Source organism: Eschrichtius robustus, chromosome 6 (assembly GCF_028021215.1).
Source record: "Eschrichtius robustus isolate mEscRob2 chromosome 6, mEscRob2.pri, whole genome shotgun sequence".
NCBI classification, from domain to species: domain Eukaryota; kingdom Metazoa; phylum Chordata; class Mammalia; order Artiodactyla; family Eschrichtiidae; genus Eschrichtius; species Eschrichtius robustus.
In genome coordinates this window covers 8,171,168-8,195,411 of record NC_090829.1, presented here as the reverse complement: position 1 = coordinate 8,195,411, position 24,244 = coordinate 8,171,168, and the positions used below count along the sequence as shown (strand labels likewise).

The 24,244-nt window shown below is 37.2% G+C and overlaps 1 protein-coding gene across 1 annotated transcript in view; it reads left to right on the top strand.

Moving 5' to 3' along the window:
• Positions 1-24,244, top strand: part of KCNH8 (potassium voltage-gated channel subfamily H member 8) — a 392,473-nt gene that overhangs the window by 107,611 nt on the left and 260,618 nt on the right. Inside the window, exon 2 of the mRNA XM_068547302.1 lies at positions 18,274-18,507. Within this exon, the coding sequence (XP_068403403.1) occupies positions 18,274-18,507 (234 nt within the window). The remainder of the gene's footprint in view (positions 1-18,273; positions 18,508-24,244) is intronic.

Sequence of the window (24,244 nt, the reverse complement as noted above, 5' to 3'; positions counted from 1 at the left end):
GTTGAGGGCTCAGGCCACAAGACTGCCCCTGCTTCCCTGCTTCAGATGCCAATCCCAAGTCCTGGTTGTCACCTCCTCTTCTGACTCACTCGCCATAAATCAGAGATTCTTAACAATTTCCTCCTTGGGCTCAATTAATTTGCTAGAGCAGGTCATAGAGCTCAGGAAAATATTTGACATCCTAGATTATCCATTTAGTGTAAAAGATATAACTCAGGAACAGCCTTATGAAAGAGATGCAGGGGTCACAGAGCCTCCATACCCACCTGGTGAGCCACTCTCCCAGCACCTCTACAGGTCACCAACCCCAAATCACTTCCAATCCAGTCCTTTTAGGTTTTTATGGAGGCATCATAATGTAGGCACGATTGATTAAATCATTCGCAATGGGTGATGGTTCAACCTCCAGCTCCTCTCCCCTCCCTGGAGGTGGGGTAGGGGCTGAAAGTCCCAACCTTCTAAACACATGGTTGGCTCCACCAGCAACCAGCCCCTATCCTTAGGGGCTTTCTGAAAGTCACCTCATTAACAAACTCAGGTGAGATTGAAAGGGGCTTGTTATGAATAACAAGGCACTCCTCTCACCTTTACCACTATTTCACTTTGGAGCTATTTGAGAACAAATATTTTAGCAAAAGATTATCCCATTGCTCTTATTGATTCGGAAATTACAAGAGTTTTAGGAGCTCTGTTCCAGGAAGACCAAATATATATTTGTTATTGTAAATCGCAATATCACATACAGAATTAGGTAAAACTGTTACACTCTAACCATTGTATAGGCCCATTTCTCAGAATCCAACAAACGAAGATATGGTATAACATTGAGATGAGGCAATTCATAAAATTTTTCACCCAAACTGTAGGCTTATAATGGCATGGTCTCTATTAATAGGTGTTCACATAGAACATGACTGAACAGAGATATCTAAGACAAGACAAGAAAAAAAATATAAAGGAGTAAGTTTGAAATATAGAAATTATTCATACTTTTTTGTAATATAATAAACCTCAATATCCTTTATGCTATACATATATCATGCTAACAATATTTTATTACAATTGATTAAAAAAATCAGTTGGATTAAAAGCCAGTTGAACTTGACTTTATTATTCTCCTTTGACTAACTGTAATTCCTTTGGAAGTCAATTATTTATATTTCATTATTTTTATCTGTACTATAGAATAGTATGAGATTATAGGCTATAGATTCATCTTTCATGGTCAAGTTGAATAATGCATGTTAATGAAACAAAGAGCTGTATAGGCTTTTTTCATTTGTGTCTATAATTATTATTTGTAAATCTTCTGGAAATCCCATTTGATGGGAGGTCATAAGTCCAGTGGACATGACCCAATACCAGGGCTCATGGCTTGGTGAGCTGAGGGCAAGCTGGATTTAAGTCCCCACACAGCCCTCAGTCAGATAAACTTGTTCAGGACAAGTTTGAATTTCATGTGGCAACCCTGATTCTTCTCTCCGAAAGTCATGATGGCTTATAAAACCCTGCCCTTGACATTAGCACAAGAACCCACACTCAAATATTAGAGGGCAGCCATAGCAGACACATTTATTATATAGCAGTGCATTTCTTGATTTCAATGATTTACATGAATTTATGCAGAAGCAAATATCAGTAAATAATTAGGGTCATATAAATGCAGGCAGTGAAGATCCTGTACTTTACAGACTGAGCTTAGTGGAAATGCAAATAGTGACACTGAGAAATCTGTGCAATGAGTACATCAGCTCTGATATATCAAAGTGCATGGGCCAGTGTGGAACCCAGAACAGGATCAAGATGTAATGTACATCCAGGGCGTGTGTGTGTGTGTGTGTGTGTGTGTGTGTGTGTGTGTGTGTGTCTGTGTGTGTGTCTTTTGTTTCAAAACTATTTAAATCCAAATAATATCTCTATTGCTTAGGAAAAATGTGATTAAAGAGTCCATTTTGAGACTATTGGTTAAGCGATAAGTACATACATATATTTATAATAATTTATATATACATATATATCATAAAATTTTATGATGAGAAATTTAGCATTTGTGTTTGAATACTTTATTTCTATATTTAAAAGTTAAGATCTCCAGAATTCAGGGCTTGGTTGGAGGAAACCCTTCAACAAAGCCTGGCAAGATTATTTCTTAGATTTTTGTTATTGGTCTTAGAAGTCCTCTAGGCCAAGCTTTTGCTGCTCACTGTGGTCCCCTTTCTATAGTATTTGTGTCAGTCAGTCATCTCAGTATGAGTACTCTGGGTAATAGGAAACTCACTGTATTTGAGGTAGCCTGTGATCTTTTGGGCCGCCTTAGCTATTAGATACAATCATATTCATGCAGAGATGAAATCTTTTTTCTTATAATGTCTGTCCATGGACCTTGCTTCTGCTTCCTGGACAAACCTAGAACAAGATTGCTCTCTCATCTCTGTGGTAATGCTGTGAATGTATGAAATGGTATAATTTTCTCATCTCTAGACTGAGAAAATAATGACGGGAAAATCATAAAACAAACTGAAAAAGGAAGGAAAAAAACAGGAAATAGAGATTATCCAAGTCTTTGTTTTTGCAGACACTTGCACCCCTTTCTGAGAATTTCTTATTTGTATAGAATAAAAACTCTCCTTTTGTGATTATATAACCACATGCTGAGCAAATGTGTCTTGCTTTCCCACTGTGGATGAATAACACAGAGGAAGAAGAGCCTTTATAAGGGCAGAGGAACCAATTACCTAACCTCCCTCTCTCTAAAATTGTAGTTAATATAAAAACAGAGCAAAAAATAGCATTTAGGATGATGCTAGTTCATAGCATACATTTATATCATGAGATAAACATCTTAGGTTTTTCCTTCAATGGACTTTTGTTGGAAATTATAGAATTTGGTACAAGTATTTAAGGTCATTTGGTATCAATAAGTGCCTAAGCAGTAGATGGGAAGAGGGTATCATAGTCTTTTTTCATTCCAGAAGATGTATTCCAAAATACTAACTTTAATTTTTACTAACAGCAAAAACTTTTTTAAGGAGCAGACCTAGAAAGTTCCCCCCCAAAACACATATAACTCTCAGAATGGAGGGTTAGATAAGTTACTTTTGATACAATGATAATTATATCTCCATTCAAATTATGGTTATAAAAACAGGAATAAATGGGGAAATATTCATGATAATGTATGTTTCAGTTAGGAATACTTTTAGCTTCAAATACCAGAAAATGCAAATATCAGTGGTTTGAACAAATTGGACTTTTTCTTACCTGATAAAAGGTCTTCATATAGGCTTTTGCTGGACTAAATTCTCCAACCAAAAGACATAGAGTGCCTGAATGAATTAAAAAAAAAAAACAACCCATCTACATGCTGCCTACAAGAGACTCACTTTAGATATAAGGACACACACAGACTGAAGGTGAAGGGATGGAAAAGATGTTTCACACAAATGGAAGTCAAAAGAAAGCTGGGGTAACTTTACTTAGACAAAATAGACTTAAAAACAAAGGAAATAACAAATATCAGAGCACAAATAAAAGAAATAGAGACTAAAAAGATAATAGAGAAGATTGTTAAAACTAAGAGCTGGATATTTGAAAAGGCAAACTAAATTGGCATGTCTTTAGCTAGACTTACCAAAAAAAAGAGAGAGAGAGAGAGGACTTAAATAAACAATATCAGAAATGAAAGAGGAGATGTTACATCTGATACCACAGAAGTACAAAGAAGCATAAGAGACTGCTATAAACAATTATATGCCAACAAATTGGACAACCTAGAAGAAATTGATAAATTCCTAGAAACATACAGTCTACCAAGACTGAATCATTATGAAATAAAAGGTCTCAACAGAATGGTGACTAGTAAGCAGATTGAATCAGTAATCAAAAACCTCTCAAAAAAACAAAATCAAGGATGAGAAGCCTTCGCTGATGAATTCTACCAAACATTCGAAGAAGAAGAATACCAGTCCTTCTCAAAGTCTTTTAAAAGACAGAAGAGGAGGGAACTCCTCCAAACTTATTTTATAAGGCCATCATCACCTTGATACCAAAACCAGAGAAGGATGCCACAAGCAGAGGAAATTACAGGCCAATATTCTTGATGCATTTTCATATAGAAGTCCTCGACAAAATATTAGCAAACCGAATTCAACAATACATTAAAATTATCATACACCATCATCAAGTGGGTATTATTTCAGGGATGCAAGGATGGCTCAACATCCTCAAATCAGTCAACGTGGTACACTACATTAACAAAATGAAGAATAAAAATCATGATATCTCAATAAACGCAGAAAAAGCATTTGGCAAAATCCAACAACAATTTATGATAAAAACTCTCAACAAAGTGGGTATAGAGGGAACATACCTCAACATAATAAAGGCCATATATGACAAACCCTCAGCTAACATTACTCTCAATAGTGAATGGCTAAAAGCTTTTCCTCTAAGATCAAGAACAAGACAAGGATGCCCACTCTGGCCACTTTTACTCAACATAATATTGGAAGTCCTCGTCAGGGCAATTAGGCAAGAAAAAGAAATAAAAGGCATCCAAATTGGAAAAGAAGAAGTAAAAGTGTCACTATTTGTGGATGACATGATATTATATATAGAAAATCCTAAATACTCCATCAAAAAACCTGTTAGAATAAATGAATTCAGTAAAGTTGCAGGATACAAATTTAATTCACAAATATTTTGAGTTTCTGTACATTAATAACAAACTATCAGAAAGAGAAGTTAAGAAAACAATCCCATTTTCAGTTGCATCAAAAAGAATAAAATACCTATGTATAAATTTAACCTGGAGGTGAAAGACAAATTTAATGCCATCCATATAAAAATTCCAGTAGTATTTTTTACAGAAATAAGAAAATTAATCTTAAAATTTGTATGGAACCACATAAGACCCCAAATAGCCAAAGCAAACTACCAAAATACCAAGGGCATTTTTCACAGAACTAGAACAAATAATGTTAAAATTTGTATGGAAACACAAAAGACCCTGAATAGACAAAACAAAATTTAGAAAGAAGAACAGAGCTGGAGTAATCATACTCCCTGACTCCAGACTATACTACAAAGCCACAGTAATCAAAACGGTATGATAGTTGCACAAAAGCAGATGCATGGATCAGTGGAACAGAATAGAGAGCCCAGAAATTAGCCCATGCACTTATGGTCAGTTAATCCACCCACAACAGAGGAGGCAAGAATACACAATGGAGAAAAGACAGTCTCTTCAATAAGTGGTGCTGGGAAAACTAGACAGCCATGTAAAAGAATGAAATTAGAACATTCTTTAACACCGTACACAAAAATAAACTCAAAATAGATTAAAGGCCTAAATGTAAGACCAGAAACTATAAAACTCCTAGAGGAAAACGTAGGCAGAACACTCTGACATAAATCGAGCAATATTTTTTTGGATCTGTCTCCTAAAGCAAAGGAAATAAAAGCAAAAATAAACAAAAGGGACCTAATTAAACTCAAAGACTTTTTGCACATCAAAGGAAACCATCAAGAAAACAAAAGGGCAGCATATTGAATGGGAGAAAATATTTGCAGATGATATGACCGATAAGGGATTAATATCCAAAATATAGAAACAGTTCAAACAGCTCAACATCAAAAAACAAATAACCTGATTTTAAAATGGGCATAAGTACTGAATAGACGTTTTTCGAAAGAAGAAAAGCAGATGACCAACAGGCACATGAAAAGATGCTCGACATCGCTAATCATTAGGGAAATGCAAATCAAAACCACAATGAGATACCATCCGACCCAGCAATTCCACTCCTGGGTATACACCCCCAAAAAAACAAAAACATTAATTTGAAAAGACACACGCACCCCAATATTCACAGCAGCATTATTTACAATTGCAAACATATGGAAGCAACCTAAGTGTCCATCAACAGAGGAATGGATAAAGAAGATGTGGTCACTTTATACAATGCAATACTACTCAGCCATAAAAAAAATGAAATTTTGCCATTTGCAGCAACATGGATGTACTTGGAGGGTATTATGCTAAGTGAAATAAGTCAGAGAAAGTATAACATCACCTGTGTATGGAATCTGAAAAATACAACAAACTAGTGAATATAACAAAAAAGTAGACTCACAGATATAGAGAATAAACTAGTGGTTACCTGTGGGGAGAAGGAAAGGGAGAGGGGAATATAGAGGTAAATACTGGCATTAATTCTGTTATTTAAAGATGTCATAAAAATTCTAAGCTTTTTCCACCCTTTAGTTCTGCCACACTCAGGCATGCCACCTCAAGGTCACAGAATGACTGCCACAGCTCTAGACACCACAATTAAATTCCAAGACAGGAATGAGTGGGAAGAGAAGGTAAAAGGGCACAATGGCTTGGATGATGAGAGCATTTCTTTTCTCATATCTCTCTTTTAATGAAAATTAAAATATCTTCCTGAATACCTGCAAGCTGACTTATCCAAATATCTAATTGAACAGATCTTATTAACCTGGCCAGGTAATAACAAGTGAAAAAAAAATCAGTTTCACAATTATATGATTACTTATGGCTAGTTAAAAAGTTTAAGAAACTAGTTTAAAATTATGACCAGTAGCTGAGAAAGGTAGAATCATGGGGAACATGTTTATTTTTTCTCTGGTTCCTAAGGCTTTGTAATATGGCTACATTAGTTTGATAATGAAAGCATGCACTTCTAGTGAAAATAAGTTCATTTGAACACAAAGTAATTAGACTTGCCTGAAAGACTCATTGATTTATCTAAAACCTTCTCTTACTTCCCACCCCACATATCTGTACTTTTGCAAAGCAGGGAAAAGGGTGGGGAAGCCCTGCTAAGAACTTTATGGTCATTCTTTTAATTACAGAGTGTGCAATGTCACAGCCCACATCTTGTCCAGTGTATTCTGACTCAGAACATGATTATATTGATTTACTTAAAAATCCATCCTGCAAATCATATTTATTTTTTTAATAAATTTATTTATTTTATTTATTTTTATTTTTGGCTGTGTTGGGTCTTCGTTTCTGCGCACGAGCTTTTCTCTAGTTGCGACGAGCGGGGGTTACTCTTCGTTGCGGTGCAGGGGCTTCTCATTGCGGTGGCTTCTCTTGTTGTGGAGCACGGGCTCTAGGTGCGCAGGCTTCAGTAGTTGTGGCACTCGGGCTCAGTAGTTGTGGCGCATGGGCTTATTTGCTCCGCGGCATGTGGGCTCTTCCCGGACCAGGGCTTGAACCCATGTCCCCTGCATTGGCAGGCGGATTCTTAACCACTGCGCCACCAGGGAAGCCCTGCAAATCATATTTAAAACATAGAATATACTTAGTAGTGAGCTGGAAATGTTGTGATTCGTTTTGTCTGGTTTTGTGACCTGCTTCTTGTTGCTTCTACCTTACTGGCCCCTCCCAGTCTCATTTGATGGCTTCTCCTGATTTTCCAACCTCTAAATGTGAAAGTCTCCTGACTCAGTACTCAGACCTCATCTTTGCTCTAGTTATACTCCCTAAATTATCTAATTCCCGTTAAGTCCACATTTATACCTTCAGCACAGATATTGTATTCAAACTTCAGACTCATTTATTCAACTACCTACTTGACATGTCTTCTTGGATGCTATTTATGCTTCTTAAACATTGTACAAATACCAAACTCTTGAAATCCCTCAAATCTGCAGGGTTATTTGTTTCTTCATCTCATAAAATGCACCTCTACTTGTCTAGTTTCTAACACAAAAGGATTGGCATCATTCTTTGATTCTTTTTTTCTCTCCTGCTGCAGTTGAATTCATTGGCATACTCGTTCAGCCTCTCCTTCTAAAGATGCCTCCAATCTGACCGTTTCCCATGACCTCCATTGCTCCCACCCAGAGAAGGCAGGTGACTTGGGCACAGTCACACAGCTTATTGAGAGAGCCAGAACCCAATTCTAAGATATCTCGTATATAGACCAGTGTTCATCCAAAGTATAAAATGTCCGCAGATATGTTTTATTTCATATTTATACCTCCTCATGACTTAGGTCTGAAAGGTGTTCAACCTAAAATCTAATCATCAACAGAAATGAGTTTTTTCATGTAAAGGCAGTTTTCTGTGTTGCAGGTTAGGTGGCTGCTATGGTATCTGGTCAACATAACTCAGATGTACCGATAGCATTCACTCAGGAAAGTGTGTGTGTGTGTGTGTGTGTGTGATAGAGACAAGATTTAATAAAAAAAAAAAATACTCACCCACATAAGTGCTTGATGATGGAATATCCAAGGATAGACCATTTCCTTATAGAGTATAGCATCTATTTGTAGTTTTGTGTATAGTGGGCTTGGGTTTGAATGGCTAAGAAATCATAAATAAATAAACTAACATGTTGAAACATCATTAAAAATTGTAATACTCAGTCTTAAGGGAAAAAGCAGACTATAATGAGAGAAAATAATGTGGGGTGACTTATTTAAGATGACATAGTCAGGGAATGACTCTCTGAAAAGTGGACATTTGGTCTGAGACCTGAAAGATGAAACACAGGGGGAAGAAACTGCATGGGCACAAGCCTTGGGAGAGAGCTGGGAAGGACATTCTCAAATGTTAGATAACAGGTAAGGAGTAAGTGAAATCCTAGATAAGGTGTTATGGGCCATAATAGAGATGTTTGAGGTTCATTCCAGTTGCCATGGAAAGCCTTTAAAAAATTTAAAACAGGAGAATGATGTTTTTCTTTGCAAAGATTATTGAAGGTAATAAGACAAAAGCAGGGGTTAAATCCACATGTGGGGAAGGTTAGCACCCTTCACCATCACAGCATTGGTGTCACTGGTTTGTGAAAGAGTGAGGTCCCCATCAGTAGGTACTTGTGCCACCACAAGACAGAATATTGCAGAGAGGGCCTATGGGATTATAGATTGGGCATTAGGTTATATATGGACCTTTATAATCATCCCCAAACTTTGAGCTCCTGTAGTACTATTAACTAAGCTAATTATTAAAAGTCTCTTTAGGAATGATAGAAAAATCATAAAATCAAAGGGGTTATTATTTAGAACAGAATTCTCCCAAACCTTATATATTAAATATATACTCACCTACAAAGTGGATATCCCCTTCCCAAGATGAGGCTGACATATCTAAGGTGAACCTTGCATTAGGGCAGATGGTCTCAATTGTTTTGGAAATATATATCATCTAGTGGTGTTGTTTAAAATGAAGATCCAGGGCTCCCATCCCTTGGAGGTTCTAATTTAATAGATCTGAAGTGAGGCCTGAGAAATTGCAACCTTAATAAGCATCCTAGCAGATCCCAATAGGCAAGGTGGACCAGGGCTGCACTTTAGGAAACAGTGGACTTGGTGACGTCCCTCTGCAGATCCTAGCTCTCCTTCACCTCTTGTCATCCACCGAGATCAGGAGTATTGTAGCTCTGAGGATATTTTAACTTGCATTGTCACGTTACTCAGCCTTTATGAGCCAAACCCCCTTCACCTGTAATCACAGCATAAGATGCTTTTGTGAGGGCCAGAAATGCAAAATGCGGACCTGAGAGCCTGGCATATCATAGCTGTTTAATAAACAGCACCTACTGTCTGCCTTATTTCTGTCTAATTTATTTAGCTGCCTCTTTCCTAGTTATCTCAGTTTACTAACGCCGAGTCAGCATTGACCTGTGCTGGTTTGCTTCTCCATTATTGTCATCTTCCTCTTGCCTCCACCTCGCCCACAAATTCCCAGAGACCTGCAGCTATCACCTTAATTCAAGTTTCGCACTCTCTCTGCATCATTATAAAGGCACTAGAATAAAAATGCTAATATTACAGCTGTGGAATACCTGTAACTATCAAATTCATTTACTCTTGTGTTTCCTGCTACCTAAATTAATTCGCTCTTGTAGAACCCCTCATCTTTCCTGTTTAACGTGAGTCCTGGGAAGCAGAGAAGACTATGCAGTGGCTAGATAAGGTTCTGGAAAATGCTACCAAATGATGAGAAACATGTACATTGCATTAGCTTCCACAGAATATAAACAAAGTTTGAAGGGAGAGAGAAAAGTCAGTCCACTCTGGGGCACTGGGCACACTAATTTGTATCTGTTGTCTTCAAAAATTCAAATTGGAAAGCCCTTGAAATGTAAAAAAATAATAATGAAATGACTAAAATATGGCTGAATGAATCCCCTTTTCTCAAATCTTCATGTATGTTTGCAGTAAAGATCCTGTTCTAGTTTGTTTGAAATGAAAATGAAATATTCCTCGAATTAAATGCCATTGCAAGCAAACTCTAGGTTGTGCTGGAGGAGGATCAAGGGACAAGTTAAATGAAATATTTGGGGAATCTGAATAGACACAGAATACGGCTGGTTTCATTTGCTGGGTTCCATTTAATCTGTCTTTCAATAGGTCCAATAAGATGCCCAAAGAAATAACTATGTCTTTCTGAACAAAAATATTGTCACGTCTTATTTTGTCTTTAAATAAACTCCTAAGAAAAGTTTTACAAGGGTGTACAATTGAAACCACAATTAGCTACCTATTTGGTAATTTGTTTATTTAAGAGAATAAATAAAATGAGACTTGTGCCAGAAAATCCAGGTCCCCCGATTGCCAAGGCGTTAAGCCCTCCCTGTCAGTTTCTGCCTAACTTCCTCTCTCCCTGACCCCTCCTCTGGATTGGGAGAGCTGGGATTTTTGTATCATCCAGGGAGAAAGTATAGTGAACACTGCGCTTTCTCCTCCTCTGTTTGCAAAAGCTGCAAAAAAGCTTGACCTTCCCAGGCAGCTCACTTACGGTTCATATTTGATTTGAGGGAGGAGAGGTAGAGAGGGACAGGAATCATGAATATGAAAATGTAGGAATAATAGACATTATTATTTAATAGACATTATGAGGCAGGGGTATTTACATCATGCCTGTTTCTTTTCTCTGGGCACTGTTGGGAACAGGTTAGCCTACCTTCTTCACTAGGGTAGTGGCTAAAAGACAGTATCCTGGATTAGAAAACTACAAAGTAGCCCTGAAGAGTCCCTAAGGATTCCCAAATGCTGAATTCATGTACACACGGTAGTTTTCTTTACTGAGTGAAAGCGCCTCATAATTTCATTTTATATTTTGGAGAAAGGGCTTTGTTTGGCATTATTTAACTTTGTTTCTTTCTTTCTTTTTTTTTTTTTTTTTTTGCTTAATAGGTTTCCTAATAGAAAATAAAAATTTATATTTCTGCTTACTGAAGACTTTACTAAAAGTAGCAGGTCAGGATGAAAACTATGGGCATGAGATGGACTGTTCAGGGCAGTTCTGACTTTATTTTTAAAGCAAAGTTGCTGGTTATAAATGATTCCTGCTAAATAATAAAACAATAGATTTGGCTACAAACAATTGCCCTCATTTGGTGTGCTTTAATAAAAACTAATAGGTTCCAAGTTTATTTCACTCATTTGCTTAACAAATACTTATTGAGTGCCTACTATGTGCCAGGCACCATTCCAGAGGTTGTGACTAAATTAATGAACAAAACAAACCACTGTCCCTTAGAGTGTACATTCCAGTGACAGAGTATAGATAATAATCCTAATTTTTAAGAAAGTAAACAGATTATGTGAAAGACCATTTGTCTAAAAGACTAATTCTATTAGACAAGAACCCCAGAGAACTGGGGCATATTTTAGTATTATTTCAAATGTATTTGTAGAGAATCAATTGTGGATAAAATACCAAACACGTTTTATTATTACTACCTTTGAGATTTTCTGGTTTCTCCCTCATTCATTTTACCTTTGATGAATCCTGTCTGCCTGTCTTAATTAAAAATCATTCTTTTTCGAAATGAAACTCATTTACTGAATTCTAAGAGACAGTGCACCAGAAAAGAAATAGCACCACTCACCACTGAAGTTCACACAGCTGAAAAATGGAATTTGCAAAACTTACTGGTGATTTTGCTAATACCAAATTATGATAAAGAGTATACTAAACTTGCTTTGAATTTATTCATCTTAAGGAGTTTTATCTTTGTTTATTGGAAATTTAAAAATTTGTTGATCTAGATTCTTTCTACTTCATCAAGATTACTATTTGTCTTTAATCAAGTTATTTTTATTAAGCCATTCAAATGCATGGTTAAATACATTTTAAGATGTTTCCGAATAGGTATTCATGCATATGCTACAAAATTCAAACACTAAACAGGGAATATGATGAAAATCAGTCTCCTTTCCTTTTTTGTTCTCAGCCACGCAGGTGCCCTCCCTCATTCGTTTACTGTGGCTAGGTTCTTCTAGATCTTTCCAGTGATATTCTAAAGGAGCTTCTCAGACTTTATAATGTGCATATGAATCTTGTTAAAATACAGATTCTTATTCCGGGGGTCTGTGCTGAGGCTTGAGATTCTCCATTTCTAAGAAGTTCCCAGTGAGGCTGCTAGCTTCACTGGCGAGGTGGTGAAGTGCATTAGTTTATATTTGTCTCTGTGTTTACTTGTTTATTGGCCTTAAGAGAGCAAGATGTTCTCATACATATACACAACTTTCTGCTTTCTACTATGACTTCAGCCCTAGGGTTCCAGCTTTGAGCTTTGCTTTGTTACAAAGTTTTCTTCTAATCTTTGCCCGAAGTGATCATTTATGCAGTATGTTAGAAATCAAACCATAAATGATGAACGTTAGCAATACAACCATTTGAAGCATGCTACTAGGTGATGTGTAAATTGTAATGACTAGGAGAATCCCTCTTTGCAAATTTTCCATCTGCTTTTTAAAGTCAGGTTAGAAAAGTCCCTAATTCCAAGCAGCCTCTAAATTTTAGCAGAGAGCACACTGAGAACTTTAGCTTGCAGCCAGTACCATTAATCTAATACAGATGCCATCATACTTGGAAATGATACAATTAAGCTCCCCGAAAGCAATATAAAGTGCAAAGATCATTTAAATATTTTAAAGTCGTAAGCATTCATATTCTATGTACCTGGATAAAGTAGTCTCAAGAGATGACGGTGATCGATATCACAAGGGGTACAGATGTTGTCTTTGTTGGACCTGTATGTAAATGTAATTCAGACAGCTTGGGAGCAACCCATAAAAGAAAATTAAAATTTCGTGCTTGTTTCTTCCCCTCTACAAGAAAATGAAGGCCTATAAGATTCAAGTTTGCCCATCTGTGTGGTCTGCAGAGTCTGTTCATATGAGTACTTGCTAACGCAGCACAAGATTTGGTTTTAAAAGAGAACCTGTATCAGGTTGCACTGTATCAGAGACACTTTTCAGAAATAAAGATTTGGACCATCAAAGTCTCAGTTTCTGTGTCTTTGGCAGAAAAAGCCAAGGGGTACAGGTTTCTCTTTGATGCCTAGTTAGTATCTCTCAGTGTGTCTTTTGGTGTGACTGGCTCGGGGTCTCCATATGGAGGGTTCTTAGACTGGGTGCTGAGCTGGTTGTCTTGAAGGACCGAGGTTGAGGGGGAAGAGTGATTTGGATCTGTCCAATCTCTTGAGCATACACCATTCTACCACCAGTCGTGATTCTCAAACTTAGGTAATGTAGACGTGTACTAAACAGAATGCAGAGTCATAGAAAACAAACAGCATATCCTCCTGAATTTTCAATTGAATTAAAAATATGGCAGGTCCATATTAAAACATAATAAAAAAACACTCAAACAAGCATAAATACACACCACAGTAGAATGCAAAATTCTGATGGATTTTTAAGTTAACCTGAGATTTCAAACCGATATCTATCGAGCTTAGATCAGTGCCTCTAGGCTCCTTGGAATGCACATTTTGTGGCTTCGGCCACTAAATACACTTTTACCTAGTAGAAGGTATTTCAATGGGGAAATTTTAGGAATACTGTGATGTACATTGAAAGGGCATGAAGAGGTCAGAATCCAGATCATTCGAATCGCAACTACATTTCTTTGTCTCCTGAGGGACTCTGGAGTGGGCCTATGCAAAATATTTTGGAGCCAAGAAAGTTGTTGTCATGTTTTTGAAATATTGACTTTCTGGAGGAAATGAGGAAGTGACCTAGAGGTTGTTGAGAGATCCAGACTGGTCTAGGAGATGTCATCAATGAACTTCTTATAAATGATCTCTGTAGAGAAAAATCTGTGCCTTTGAGGTCTTTGTAGACTGAAGGGGTAAAAATATTTTTCTAGAATTAACCCATTTCTGCTGGAGGTAAGAGAACAAGTCACTTCTTTACAGAAAGTATGCATGACGTAATAAACATTGTTTGTCACGTAGACTGGATTTCAATCCCTCCCTTCAAACCTTAGACTGGACACTAAAGTTCTCCAGGTCTTAGTGTTCTCATCTGAAAAATGGGCTGAGGATGAAAGGAGTTAGTAGTGGATCAGTGTTTGCGTTCTCCTCTTTTTTTTCCTTCTATATTTTTCCTTTCCAACTCCCATTCCCTGTGTGCCTGGGAGTCGACAATGAATAGTACATCTCCATTTGAATGGGAAAGTGGTACCCTACAGTCGGGACTCAGAGCCAATGAACCGGGTCTCCACCAACCCTGAGATTCCCTCTGAAGATCCATGAAAGCTTTTGGCTGAGGAGACATTTAGATAATTATTCAACTACTCAAAATGTAAACACATTTAAATCTTCCTGTTTACCAGCACTTCAAACTAAATTTACACTAAAGGATGACCTAGAAACAAGGAAGAAAAAGCTGTGTGGCATTTAGGTGTATATCACATATGCATAATTGATTCTTTAAAAGGTTAAATACCCTTGACATATGTATGGTTAGTGATATACCCATGATGGGTTCATAATCATTATGGCAGTGGCTTTGTTTTACATAATTCTAAAGTAAATGTCACATTTCTTCTTTGGAGATTCCAGGACTGGTATTCAGAAAAGCATATGTTTCTAAGTAGATAGCTGGGAAAAGAAGCTACTCTTTTCCACACAGAAGGACTGTTCATGTAGCTAGTACACTAAGCTTTATGAGAAGCCGACTGCCACTAAATTCTCTCGAATTGAAATGCAATTACATATCGAGGGCAGGACAAGTGCTACCTATAAACAGAAAAGCTCAAATACATGCCTTTTTTTTTTTTTTTTTTTTTTTTGCTTTGTTTTTGCAGGGTATTTGCAGGAAGAATTAAGTACCCCAAACACACTATAATCCTTAATTGAAATGCACAGATCAGGCAATTTGGTGAATCCTTTAGCGGCTTTTTTCAGAAGCTTATTGTAGCTCTGAGGGACTGGTCTTTTCTTATGTCCATAAACAATTATAAAGATGCTAAGGAAATTAATAAAAGAAGCAAGTCACTAAAAAGTATGTAGAATGAAATACCATAATATATGCCGTAAGAATCAGAAAAAATAGGCAACATGAGGATACATATGTAAGTGGTAAAAACTATGTAAATGGGAATGATTATTATGAAAATTCAAGTTATGGTTCTCTTCTTTGGGGAAGGAGGGAAATACAATTTGTGTGGCGCTCACAGGGGTTTTCACTAGATGAATGACCCATGGGTGTTCACTGTTGTATTTAAATACTGTTATTAAATCTTTTTTCAGGTGTGTTATATTTTCTAATTTTTGAAAATGGAAAAGGAAAAATAACAAAACACAGTGAAGAGAAAGCACAAATTAAGCGGGTAAAAAAAAAAAAGACAATGTAATATGGTAATCATAACAAAAGTAAATATATCAGTCTCAGGTTGGTGGACGTATCTTCATGTTGTACTTTTAAAAAATTTAAATGCATGCAATGTGCAAGACACAGCTATAAAATACAAGTCCCTGCAAGGGTCAAAAGTAGAAAGACAGATAAAAACTAACAAAGAAAACTATTGTGGCTATTTAAATGATGGGAAACTGGACTTTAGGACAAAATGTAATGTTATTTATTTTCTCTGTCTCTAATTCCTGTTTCTCCATTCATACTCTAAGCCTGCTCCTTCCAGGCATCTGCTCCAACCCTCCAGGTCTTTTGATAATTATCTCCACCCATTTTTGTCTTATTCCTAGCTAGTCATTTTAAAAGCCCTGGATCTTCAGTTTCTCAACTCTAGGAGTAGTTATCTGTGTACCACTGATTTGGTACTTACAATATGCTGTATTTTAATGTTACAGATATTCATGCATTTCTTTAATTATGTTGTAACATCCTAAAGCTAGAGATTATACTTTATTCATCTTTTAACACCCCCCTGTCACCTCACTCTAGGAACTGCCATATGGTAGAACCATGTCACATGGCATATAGTAGAAAGTCAGTAACATGTCAGCAGTCGACTGAAAAATGGCTTCTGAAAACACATCAAAAGCTCTTTCAGGACATTTGAATACATTGCCAATGTTCTGCAGTTGCGTTTTCCAAGCTAGCTCTCAGCCTAAATTTTAGAATGGAAGGAGGAAGAGAAACTAATGGTAAGAGAGTTACCCAGAACTGTGCAGAGTTGGTGAGACCAAGACCAATAGGAGGGTGCCCCCCTCTGGACCTAGCTGGGAACTCCCATAGGTTCAAGGCTGATCTTTAAGGTCAGGGACTGCATCTAATACACTTTTCTGCCTCTCTCTGCACCTGGAACAAAGTCCATCACATCGTACACCATCAATAGATGCTTCTGCAAAGTGTGAGAGAATTAAATATTAGTCTTGGATAATTTAATTCACTCCCGTGGCCTCAAAACAATGTGCCACTGAAGGCTTCCCAGTATGGATTTTAAGCTCTGACTGTTCTGCAGAGGGAGAGGGTGACTGGGCAAGTAGATGAGTCAGCCCAGCCCAGGCAGGATGCAGATGTTAGCACTTGGATTTTTACTCTGGGCTTGGGAGGTGATTGGAGCAAAGCTGATTAGAGTGGGTTTGGTTCTGCCAGCTGATGGGGGTCTACGGAAACATGCAACAGATGTTTAAAAAGAGATGGGAAAGCCCATGGAACAGATCGTCAGTGCTTGTCCTGCTGGCCACCAAGAAGTAGCTGGAATTCCTCTTTTCTCATGGCATACAATATATGATGTCTGCTGCAAACCTCTTTTAAAATCCTAGTTTTTTAATAAGTAATACATAAAGCATATGATGTAAAATTCAAAGGATATAGTAAGAATATGGCAAAAATAAGTATTCCTATCACCTCTGCCCATAATTGCTCTCTCTAAAGACATCTGCAGTTACCAGTTAACCCACTTGGTTTTAGGTATACATAAACACTTCCTGTTTGGGGATACATGTACATGTCTATATGGGTTTATGTATTTTCTGACAAATAGTTCATCTAATAGCCTACTGCACCGAATCATGATTTTTTTTTTTCATTTAACAATTTATGCCACAGTTCTTTCCATTTTTCTTTTTCTTTTTATTATCTTTAAAATCCCAGCCTCTAATATTGTCTGATACACTGACACTGTTCAACTTTAGTTTCGTGAACGAATGAATGAGTGATTTCATAATAGTCTCTAATTCATTCTGAACCTGAAAGTCACCCACCAACGCATTTTATACATGTCTTGTCTTACCCCCCATCTCTAATATGCATCTTTTTGCCTGTAAACACCCCTCTAAGTTAATCTCAAAAAATTTGAACCTCCCTTGAATATGGCCTTTCAGGCTCTCCTCCAGAAGTCATCTCTAATCACTTAACAACTGTGTCCTGTTTTTTATTGCCCTACATTCTTATTTGTTAATATAGTAGCTGTAAGATGTGAATAATACTCTTAATAATAATTTTTATTGAGTACTTATTTGTGCCAGACATTGTACTAAGCATTTGAGCCTCAGTTGCTCATATCCGTAAACCCCTTTCTGTCTCACCCTTTATTACCTTTCCTCCCTGCCCACTTCCTTACTTCCTAGAATCACCTGCCAAATAAACTACTTACAGTCAAATCCTTGCCTCAGGGTCTGCTTTTAGGGAAATCAAACCTAGGGAAACTGAGGTTTAGAATATGTGAGTAATTTGTTCAAGGTCATCTGTACATCAAGTGGCAGATTCAAGCTATGAACCAGAAGCCACACTCAGAAGCACCATCCCTTACTCTTAGGTAGATGGTAAGTGCCTCAAAGCAGACCAAGGAATGCTCTGTTCCCTCCATGGTGTGTTTCAAAATGCAAACCAAAGTCGGAGCTTAATACATACTTCTGCTGGGCAATGCCGTTCTATGTTTTGGGGTGTCTCTTTTCCACCCCAGCACATCAGGACTTGCATTTTAGGTAATGTTGGCTAAACATATGTGCTTGTGATTTGTTACTGAAAGTGCGATTTACAAAGAATTTCTCATGCTTGTTTACTTGCTGTCTTCTCCTTGTTGGTCTACAGATAGCAACTTCATCCTCGCCAACGCCCAGGTGGCTAAGGGTTTCCCCATAGTCTACTGTTCGGATGGCTTCTGTGAGCTTGCTGGATTTGCCCGAACAGAAGTCATGCAGAAGAGTTGCAGCTGCAAATTCTTATTCGGGGTTGAAACCAACGAGCAACTGATGCTTCAGATAGAAAAGTCCTTGGAGGAAAAAACAGAATTCAAAGGAGAAATTATGTTCTACAAGAAGAACGGTGAGTTGGCTTTTTCTGATGGGTGCTCCTTGGACAGTTGTGAAAGGTCACCCACCCTCTTTCAACTCCCATTGGCGTAATTGCTCCATAACTCCCACTAAGGCTTAATGGTATTTCACATAAATACAGTCTGTTATTGAAGTTCCACAAATAACTTGGACGATGGCCTTGTTTTGGCCATTAACAGCATAAACTACCTGAAAATTTAGCATTAGAATTACAATTATTCAATGTCAGTATATTAACTGAGGTAATATATGCTAAAATAAAGTGTATTATGTTGTGGTCATGCTTAAGATATATATCAGATATGATGGTTGTTAATATATTAACAGATAATCTTCTCTTCAGAGATAGTTTTCCATCTTTAAGAACCACATCTCAGCCTCAGTCATTAGGGACAGAGATCCGAGTGTTTGACAGCAGAAAAAGAAGTTAATTTAAAGGACATGAGCATAGGCATTTTCTCTTCCAGTTTCCTATCCACAGAGCCTTTCTCACTATTCTTAAATTCTAGAGACAAAATAAGAGACACACAGTGTCTCAGGGTGGGAGTACATTTTCCTGGACTCAACACTGCCACTGGGGAAATACTATTTTCTTGTGGCTATGGTTTTGTGACTCTCTTCTAAATGAAAAAGTATCTAGGGATGGGTATAGTTTCCACAGTGCTTGGTTCCTACATGGGAATAGATATCATTATCCTGTAAGCCGTGGTAGAGGGGGTGAATCCAAGAGGCATTATATTGGAGAAATGCTAAGTCAAAAATGAGAACAAACCATCATTTTCCAGTTTCTAGGATTCTATCTCTTTTTTAAACAGTTTTCCTTTGAGTAACATAGCCCCCTGAGTTTTATTTAGCTGGGCACATGGCCGCCTAGCTAAAGAATATATTCCCCAGCCTTCTTTGCAGTTAGCTAGGGCATGTGTCTAAGTTCTGGCCAATGATATATAAGAGTGAATGATTTATGCAACTTCTGGGTGAAATCCCTAAAAAACGAAATTGTTTGCCCTCTAATTTCTCTTATTCTCCTTTCCCGTGGTGTTGTGGACTGAATTACATCCCTTCAAATTTCATACATCAAAGCCCTAACCCTCAGTGTAACTGTGTGTAGGGATAGGGCCTTTTAAGGTTAAATGAGGTCATAAGGATGGAGCCTTAATCCAATATGACTGGTGTCCTTATATGAAGAGGAAGAGACACCAGGGATATGTGTACATAGAGGAAAGGTCGTGTGAAGACACAGCAAGAAGGTAGCTGTCTATGAGCCAAGGAGAGAGGCCTCACCTGGATCTTGGACATCCAGCCTCTAGAACTGTGAGAAAATAAATTCCTGTTGTTTAAGCCACCCAGTTTGTGGTATTTTGTTATGACAACCCTAGTAAACTCATACATATGAGTCAGAATGTTATGGCAAGGCTGGAAAGCCAGCTTCAACCATTTGTCAAGGTCGACACCATAGAGGAATACAGAGCAACAATAGGTAAGGAGCCTGGGTGTGGTTTTAGGTCCACTGTTCCCATTTCCCATCCTAGACAAAGACACATCCAGTTCTATCTTGTTTGAATCACTCTATTTCTAGGTCTTTGTGTTACAACATTTAAATTGTACTCTAATTCAAGGTTTCACAACCTTGGCACTATTAACATCTTGGGCCAACAATTCTTTGTTGTGGGGGCTGTCCTGTGCATTGTGGACAATTAGCAGCCTCTCTGGCCTCTTCAATACTTAGTACTGGGGTCATTTTTAGGAGGAGATATCAGAGCCTGAACATGGGGACTTCATCCTCTTTTAAAAGTTATTTGTCCTTGGAGGACAGTCCTTGATCATGTGAATTTTGGATGCGTGGTAGTCAGGAAGTATTGGCAAACACCCCTCTGGGAGGAACAGGATACCCAATTCTTTGGCACCAGGAACACAGTTCAGACCATTGTGTCCTTCCCAGTGTCAATAGATAAGGCCTAAATTGCAAATGCGATAAAATAAAAGGATTCTAGCTCTATCTAATTTTACCACAATCACTGAAAAGGGGGCCTGAGATAAAAGAAAATGGAGTTGGTCACTGAGAATGCAAACTGGTAGGGAGTGATAAAACCATCATCTGGTGAACAAAGGGAAAAGGAGAGGCTTTGTCTGAAATATCCGCTGACTGCAGACTTGTCCTTCTTAAGATAGGTGCCTTGTACAGGTCTCTCCAAATCCATTTGTGTTTCTTCCTTTTTAAGCCTTCTCACAATATCCAAATGTGGCACCTCTGAGAAAGGTTTAGGCCAAGGAGGAGAATTTAGGTGGCAAGGCGAAAGGGTGGAGACTTTGGAGGTCAGATAAGTAGAAATATAAAGCACAGGGCGGGAGTGAACCCCCAAGAGTTTCCCGAGCCTAGTTTTTTATAAAGATGCCTACAACCTTGGACCCCTTTGGATGGAAATCATTAAAGGCACCAAGAAAGAATAAGGTGTTTAAAAATTAGGTAATAAATAAGAAGACAACTAGCTTCACAGATAAGCATAATACTCAAACTTCTAAAATACAGAGAGTAATATTTTATATTTTTATGTGCAGGAGTTAACATTTCTTATTTCTTGTCCTCCCTTTAAATTGCCCAGATTCTACCTATACATCAGAAATAGACCATTAAGATGTCTTTTCAAAAAGCAGTCCCCTCTACTTCTGCTGATATACAAAAGACATTAACCACGGCTACTCTAGACAAACAAATGTATGGGTACCCGAACCAAGGGTAACAATTTTATAAATTTGGTGTTTATCCTCATTGTTTTGTTTTTTTTTAATATCAGCCAAACTTATATGTGCGTGGTTCCCTCCTTTTTTACACACAGCATACTTTGCACACTGTTCTATAGTTGCAGAGCAATATCTTTTACAACTGTGTATACCTTGTACAACAACATATGCTGGATAACAATCACTCATTCTTTTGTACAGTATTGCATCATACGGATCCATCATAGTATTACATAGTATTACATCAGGTGGATCCATCCTAGTCACTTACAGTATTACATCAGGTGGATCCATTATAGTATTACATAGTATTACATGATATTACATCATACGGATCCATCATAGTATTACATAGTATTACATCAGGTGGATCCATCCTAGTCACTTACAGTATTACATCAGGTGGATCCATTATAGTATTACATAGTCAGTTAAATAAACTTCTACTGATGGACACTTGTGTTCCCTCTAAAATGTGATCACTCATTTGCATAGTATTACATCGTGTGATTCAGTTCAACGACTCCCCTACTAATGGACATTTGTGTTCCCTCTAGAATGTTACCTGTTTTCTTTGCTCTTTCTGTCTGTCTGTCTCTCTCTTTTAAGTACTACTGTTGTTATTTAGAAAGTTTTGTGTTTTTTTCTAAAAGTTATCTTTTATGTGATATGTTTATATTGTATAGTCTCACTTTTTAAAGATTTTTGTCTTCATTTTCTATCATAAGCAATCTTATAGTTAACCAGGAACCACTTCTCCCTCCTTTCTCTCCCCACAAGCTAATTTAAAGTAATGTCCTTTTAGTACCAGTTAATATCTATAAGACAATCAGCATGCATGGTCTGCTTTCCTTATTATCGATCTATGTTCCTCTCTCACCTCTTTCATAGTTATATTTACATCGTCAGCTCAAATAGCAATTGCATGTATTTTGTCACTCTTATCCTCCTTTATTTAATCTTGTTGCTACAGTGAAATAATGATCACCTTATATTCTGTCCTAAAGCTTCTCCAATCATTTCTTGGTTGTCAGAAGCTTGTTCTCTGGGTCATCTTAGGAAGAGCTCATGGAAACTGTTTCCCTGAGCCCCTGCATTTTAATAACAGTATGACTGTGGCCTTTGTACTTGTAGATCAATTCGGGTGAAAATTAAACTTTTGGTTTATATTTTCTTCACTTTACTATCTCAATTATGTTATTCTTTTGTGTACTGGCATAGAGTATTATTTTACCCTAAAAGTGCTGCTAATTAAGTGAGTTGGTGTTTTGTCCTGGATGTTCAATGAATTTATTTTATTTTATTATTTTATTTCATTTTTTCATTTTATTATAATCTAATCGTTTTACTGGAATATATCTTGGCATAGGCCAAGGTCAGCAAACTCTTTCTGTAAAGGGCCAGAGAGTAAATATTATACATTCTGCAGGCCATACAGCCTGTGTTGCAAGTACCCATTTATGTCATCATAGTGTGAAAACAACCCAAGAAAATATGTAAATGAATGGGTGTTACTGTCTTCCAATAAATATTTTGTTTGCAAAAACAGGAGGTGGGCTAGATTTGACCTACAGGCCAGTTTACTGATACCTGGTTTAGAATTTTTTGGATCAGATTTTTCCTCTGATATGCGATGTGCCCTGTAGTATTTATGTTTAAGACCCTTTTACTTGGGGAAATTTTTCTGGAATTTTAATTATCATTTATCTGTTTTCTCACTTTGATTTTCCTCTTTACGGTCACTTATTACATGTGTGTTGGATCTTCTTTTATCTGCCCTCTGTACCTATCATTTTCTTCCTCTTTTTCATTTATTTTATTTTTTTTGTTTTCAGTTTTTCGCCTTGTACAATTTATTTCCTTTCCTTTCCTTTTGTGGTATCTATTCACAGTTGTATTTCTTCTCTTTAAGTCTTCAGTTCTTTATCTTTCATTTATATTCTCTCCTGAGCTCAGTTAGGTCATATTATTTATATCGCTCTTTTGACTTGTATCTTAGTTCAGACTGCCATTGCAAACTATAGACTGGGTGGCTTAAACAACAGAAATTAATTTTCTTACATTCCTGAAAGCTAGAAGCCCCAAACCAAGGTGTTGGAATGGTTGGTTTCTTTTTAGGCCTCTCCCCTTGTCTTATAGATGGCTGTCTTTTCTCTGTGTCTTCATATGGTCTTCCCTTTGTGTGTCTTTGTCCTAATCTCCTCTTCTTATGACACCAGTCATATTAGATTAGGGCCCACCCAAATGACTTCTTTTTAAGTAATTACATCTTTAAAGACCCCCATCTCCAAAAACAGTCACATTCTGAGGTAATGGGGATTGGGACTTCAACATATGAATTTTTGAGGGCATACAGTTCATCCCATAACTCCTAGTCATATTATTTCTGAGCTTTTCTAAATCAATGTAGGTTATGTATGTAGTTATTTCAAAGTTTGTAAATTTTCTTAATTACTTTTTACTTATTTTGAAATATTTGGGTTTTGTGTGCTTATGAAATATTTTGGATGTGTCTTTACTTTCTGTACCTGTATTCAGATAATTTTTCTCTTTATCCTCTCTTTCATCCTTTTCTATTGTCATGTTTGAATTTTTTTTCTCAACTTTAAGAATATTGAAAATAGAGGTGTGCTAGGAAAACTTTCCTAAACCTATGGCTCCTTTTGCCATTCCCCAAAAATTTTCTGTTTCTTTTTTTTAATGCTTTCCCCACATAGCTACAATTTTTGCTTCTTTCTGAGTTAGGTCTCCTCTCCTAGTGAGGACCTGTTTCACACTAGTATTAGAAATGTTTCCTTTCTTTACCCTGATTTTCCTGCTCTGACCAAGTAGGGCTCTGGTTTGAGCAGTTTCTCCTCAGTATAGTTCTATACCTCAGTGAGTTCTATACATCCAGCAAAGAATTTCTGCTGGGTTTTCTGAGAACATTGGAGGCTCAGGCAGCCCCACCGCCATCCTACCTTTCTGTAGCCCATTCTCACTCACCTTCA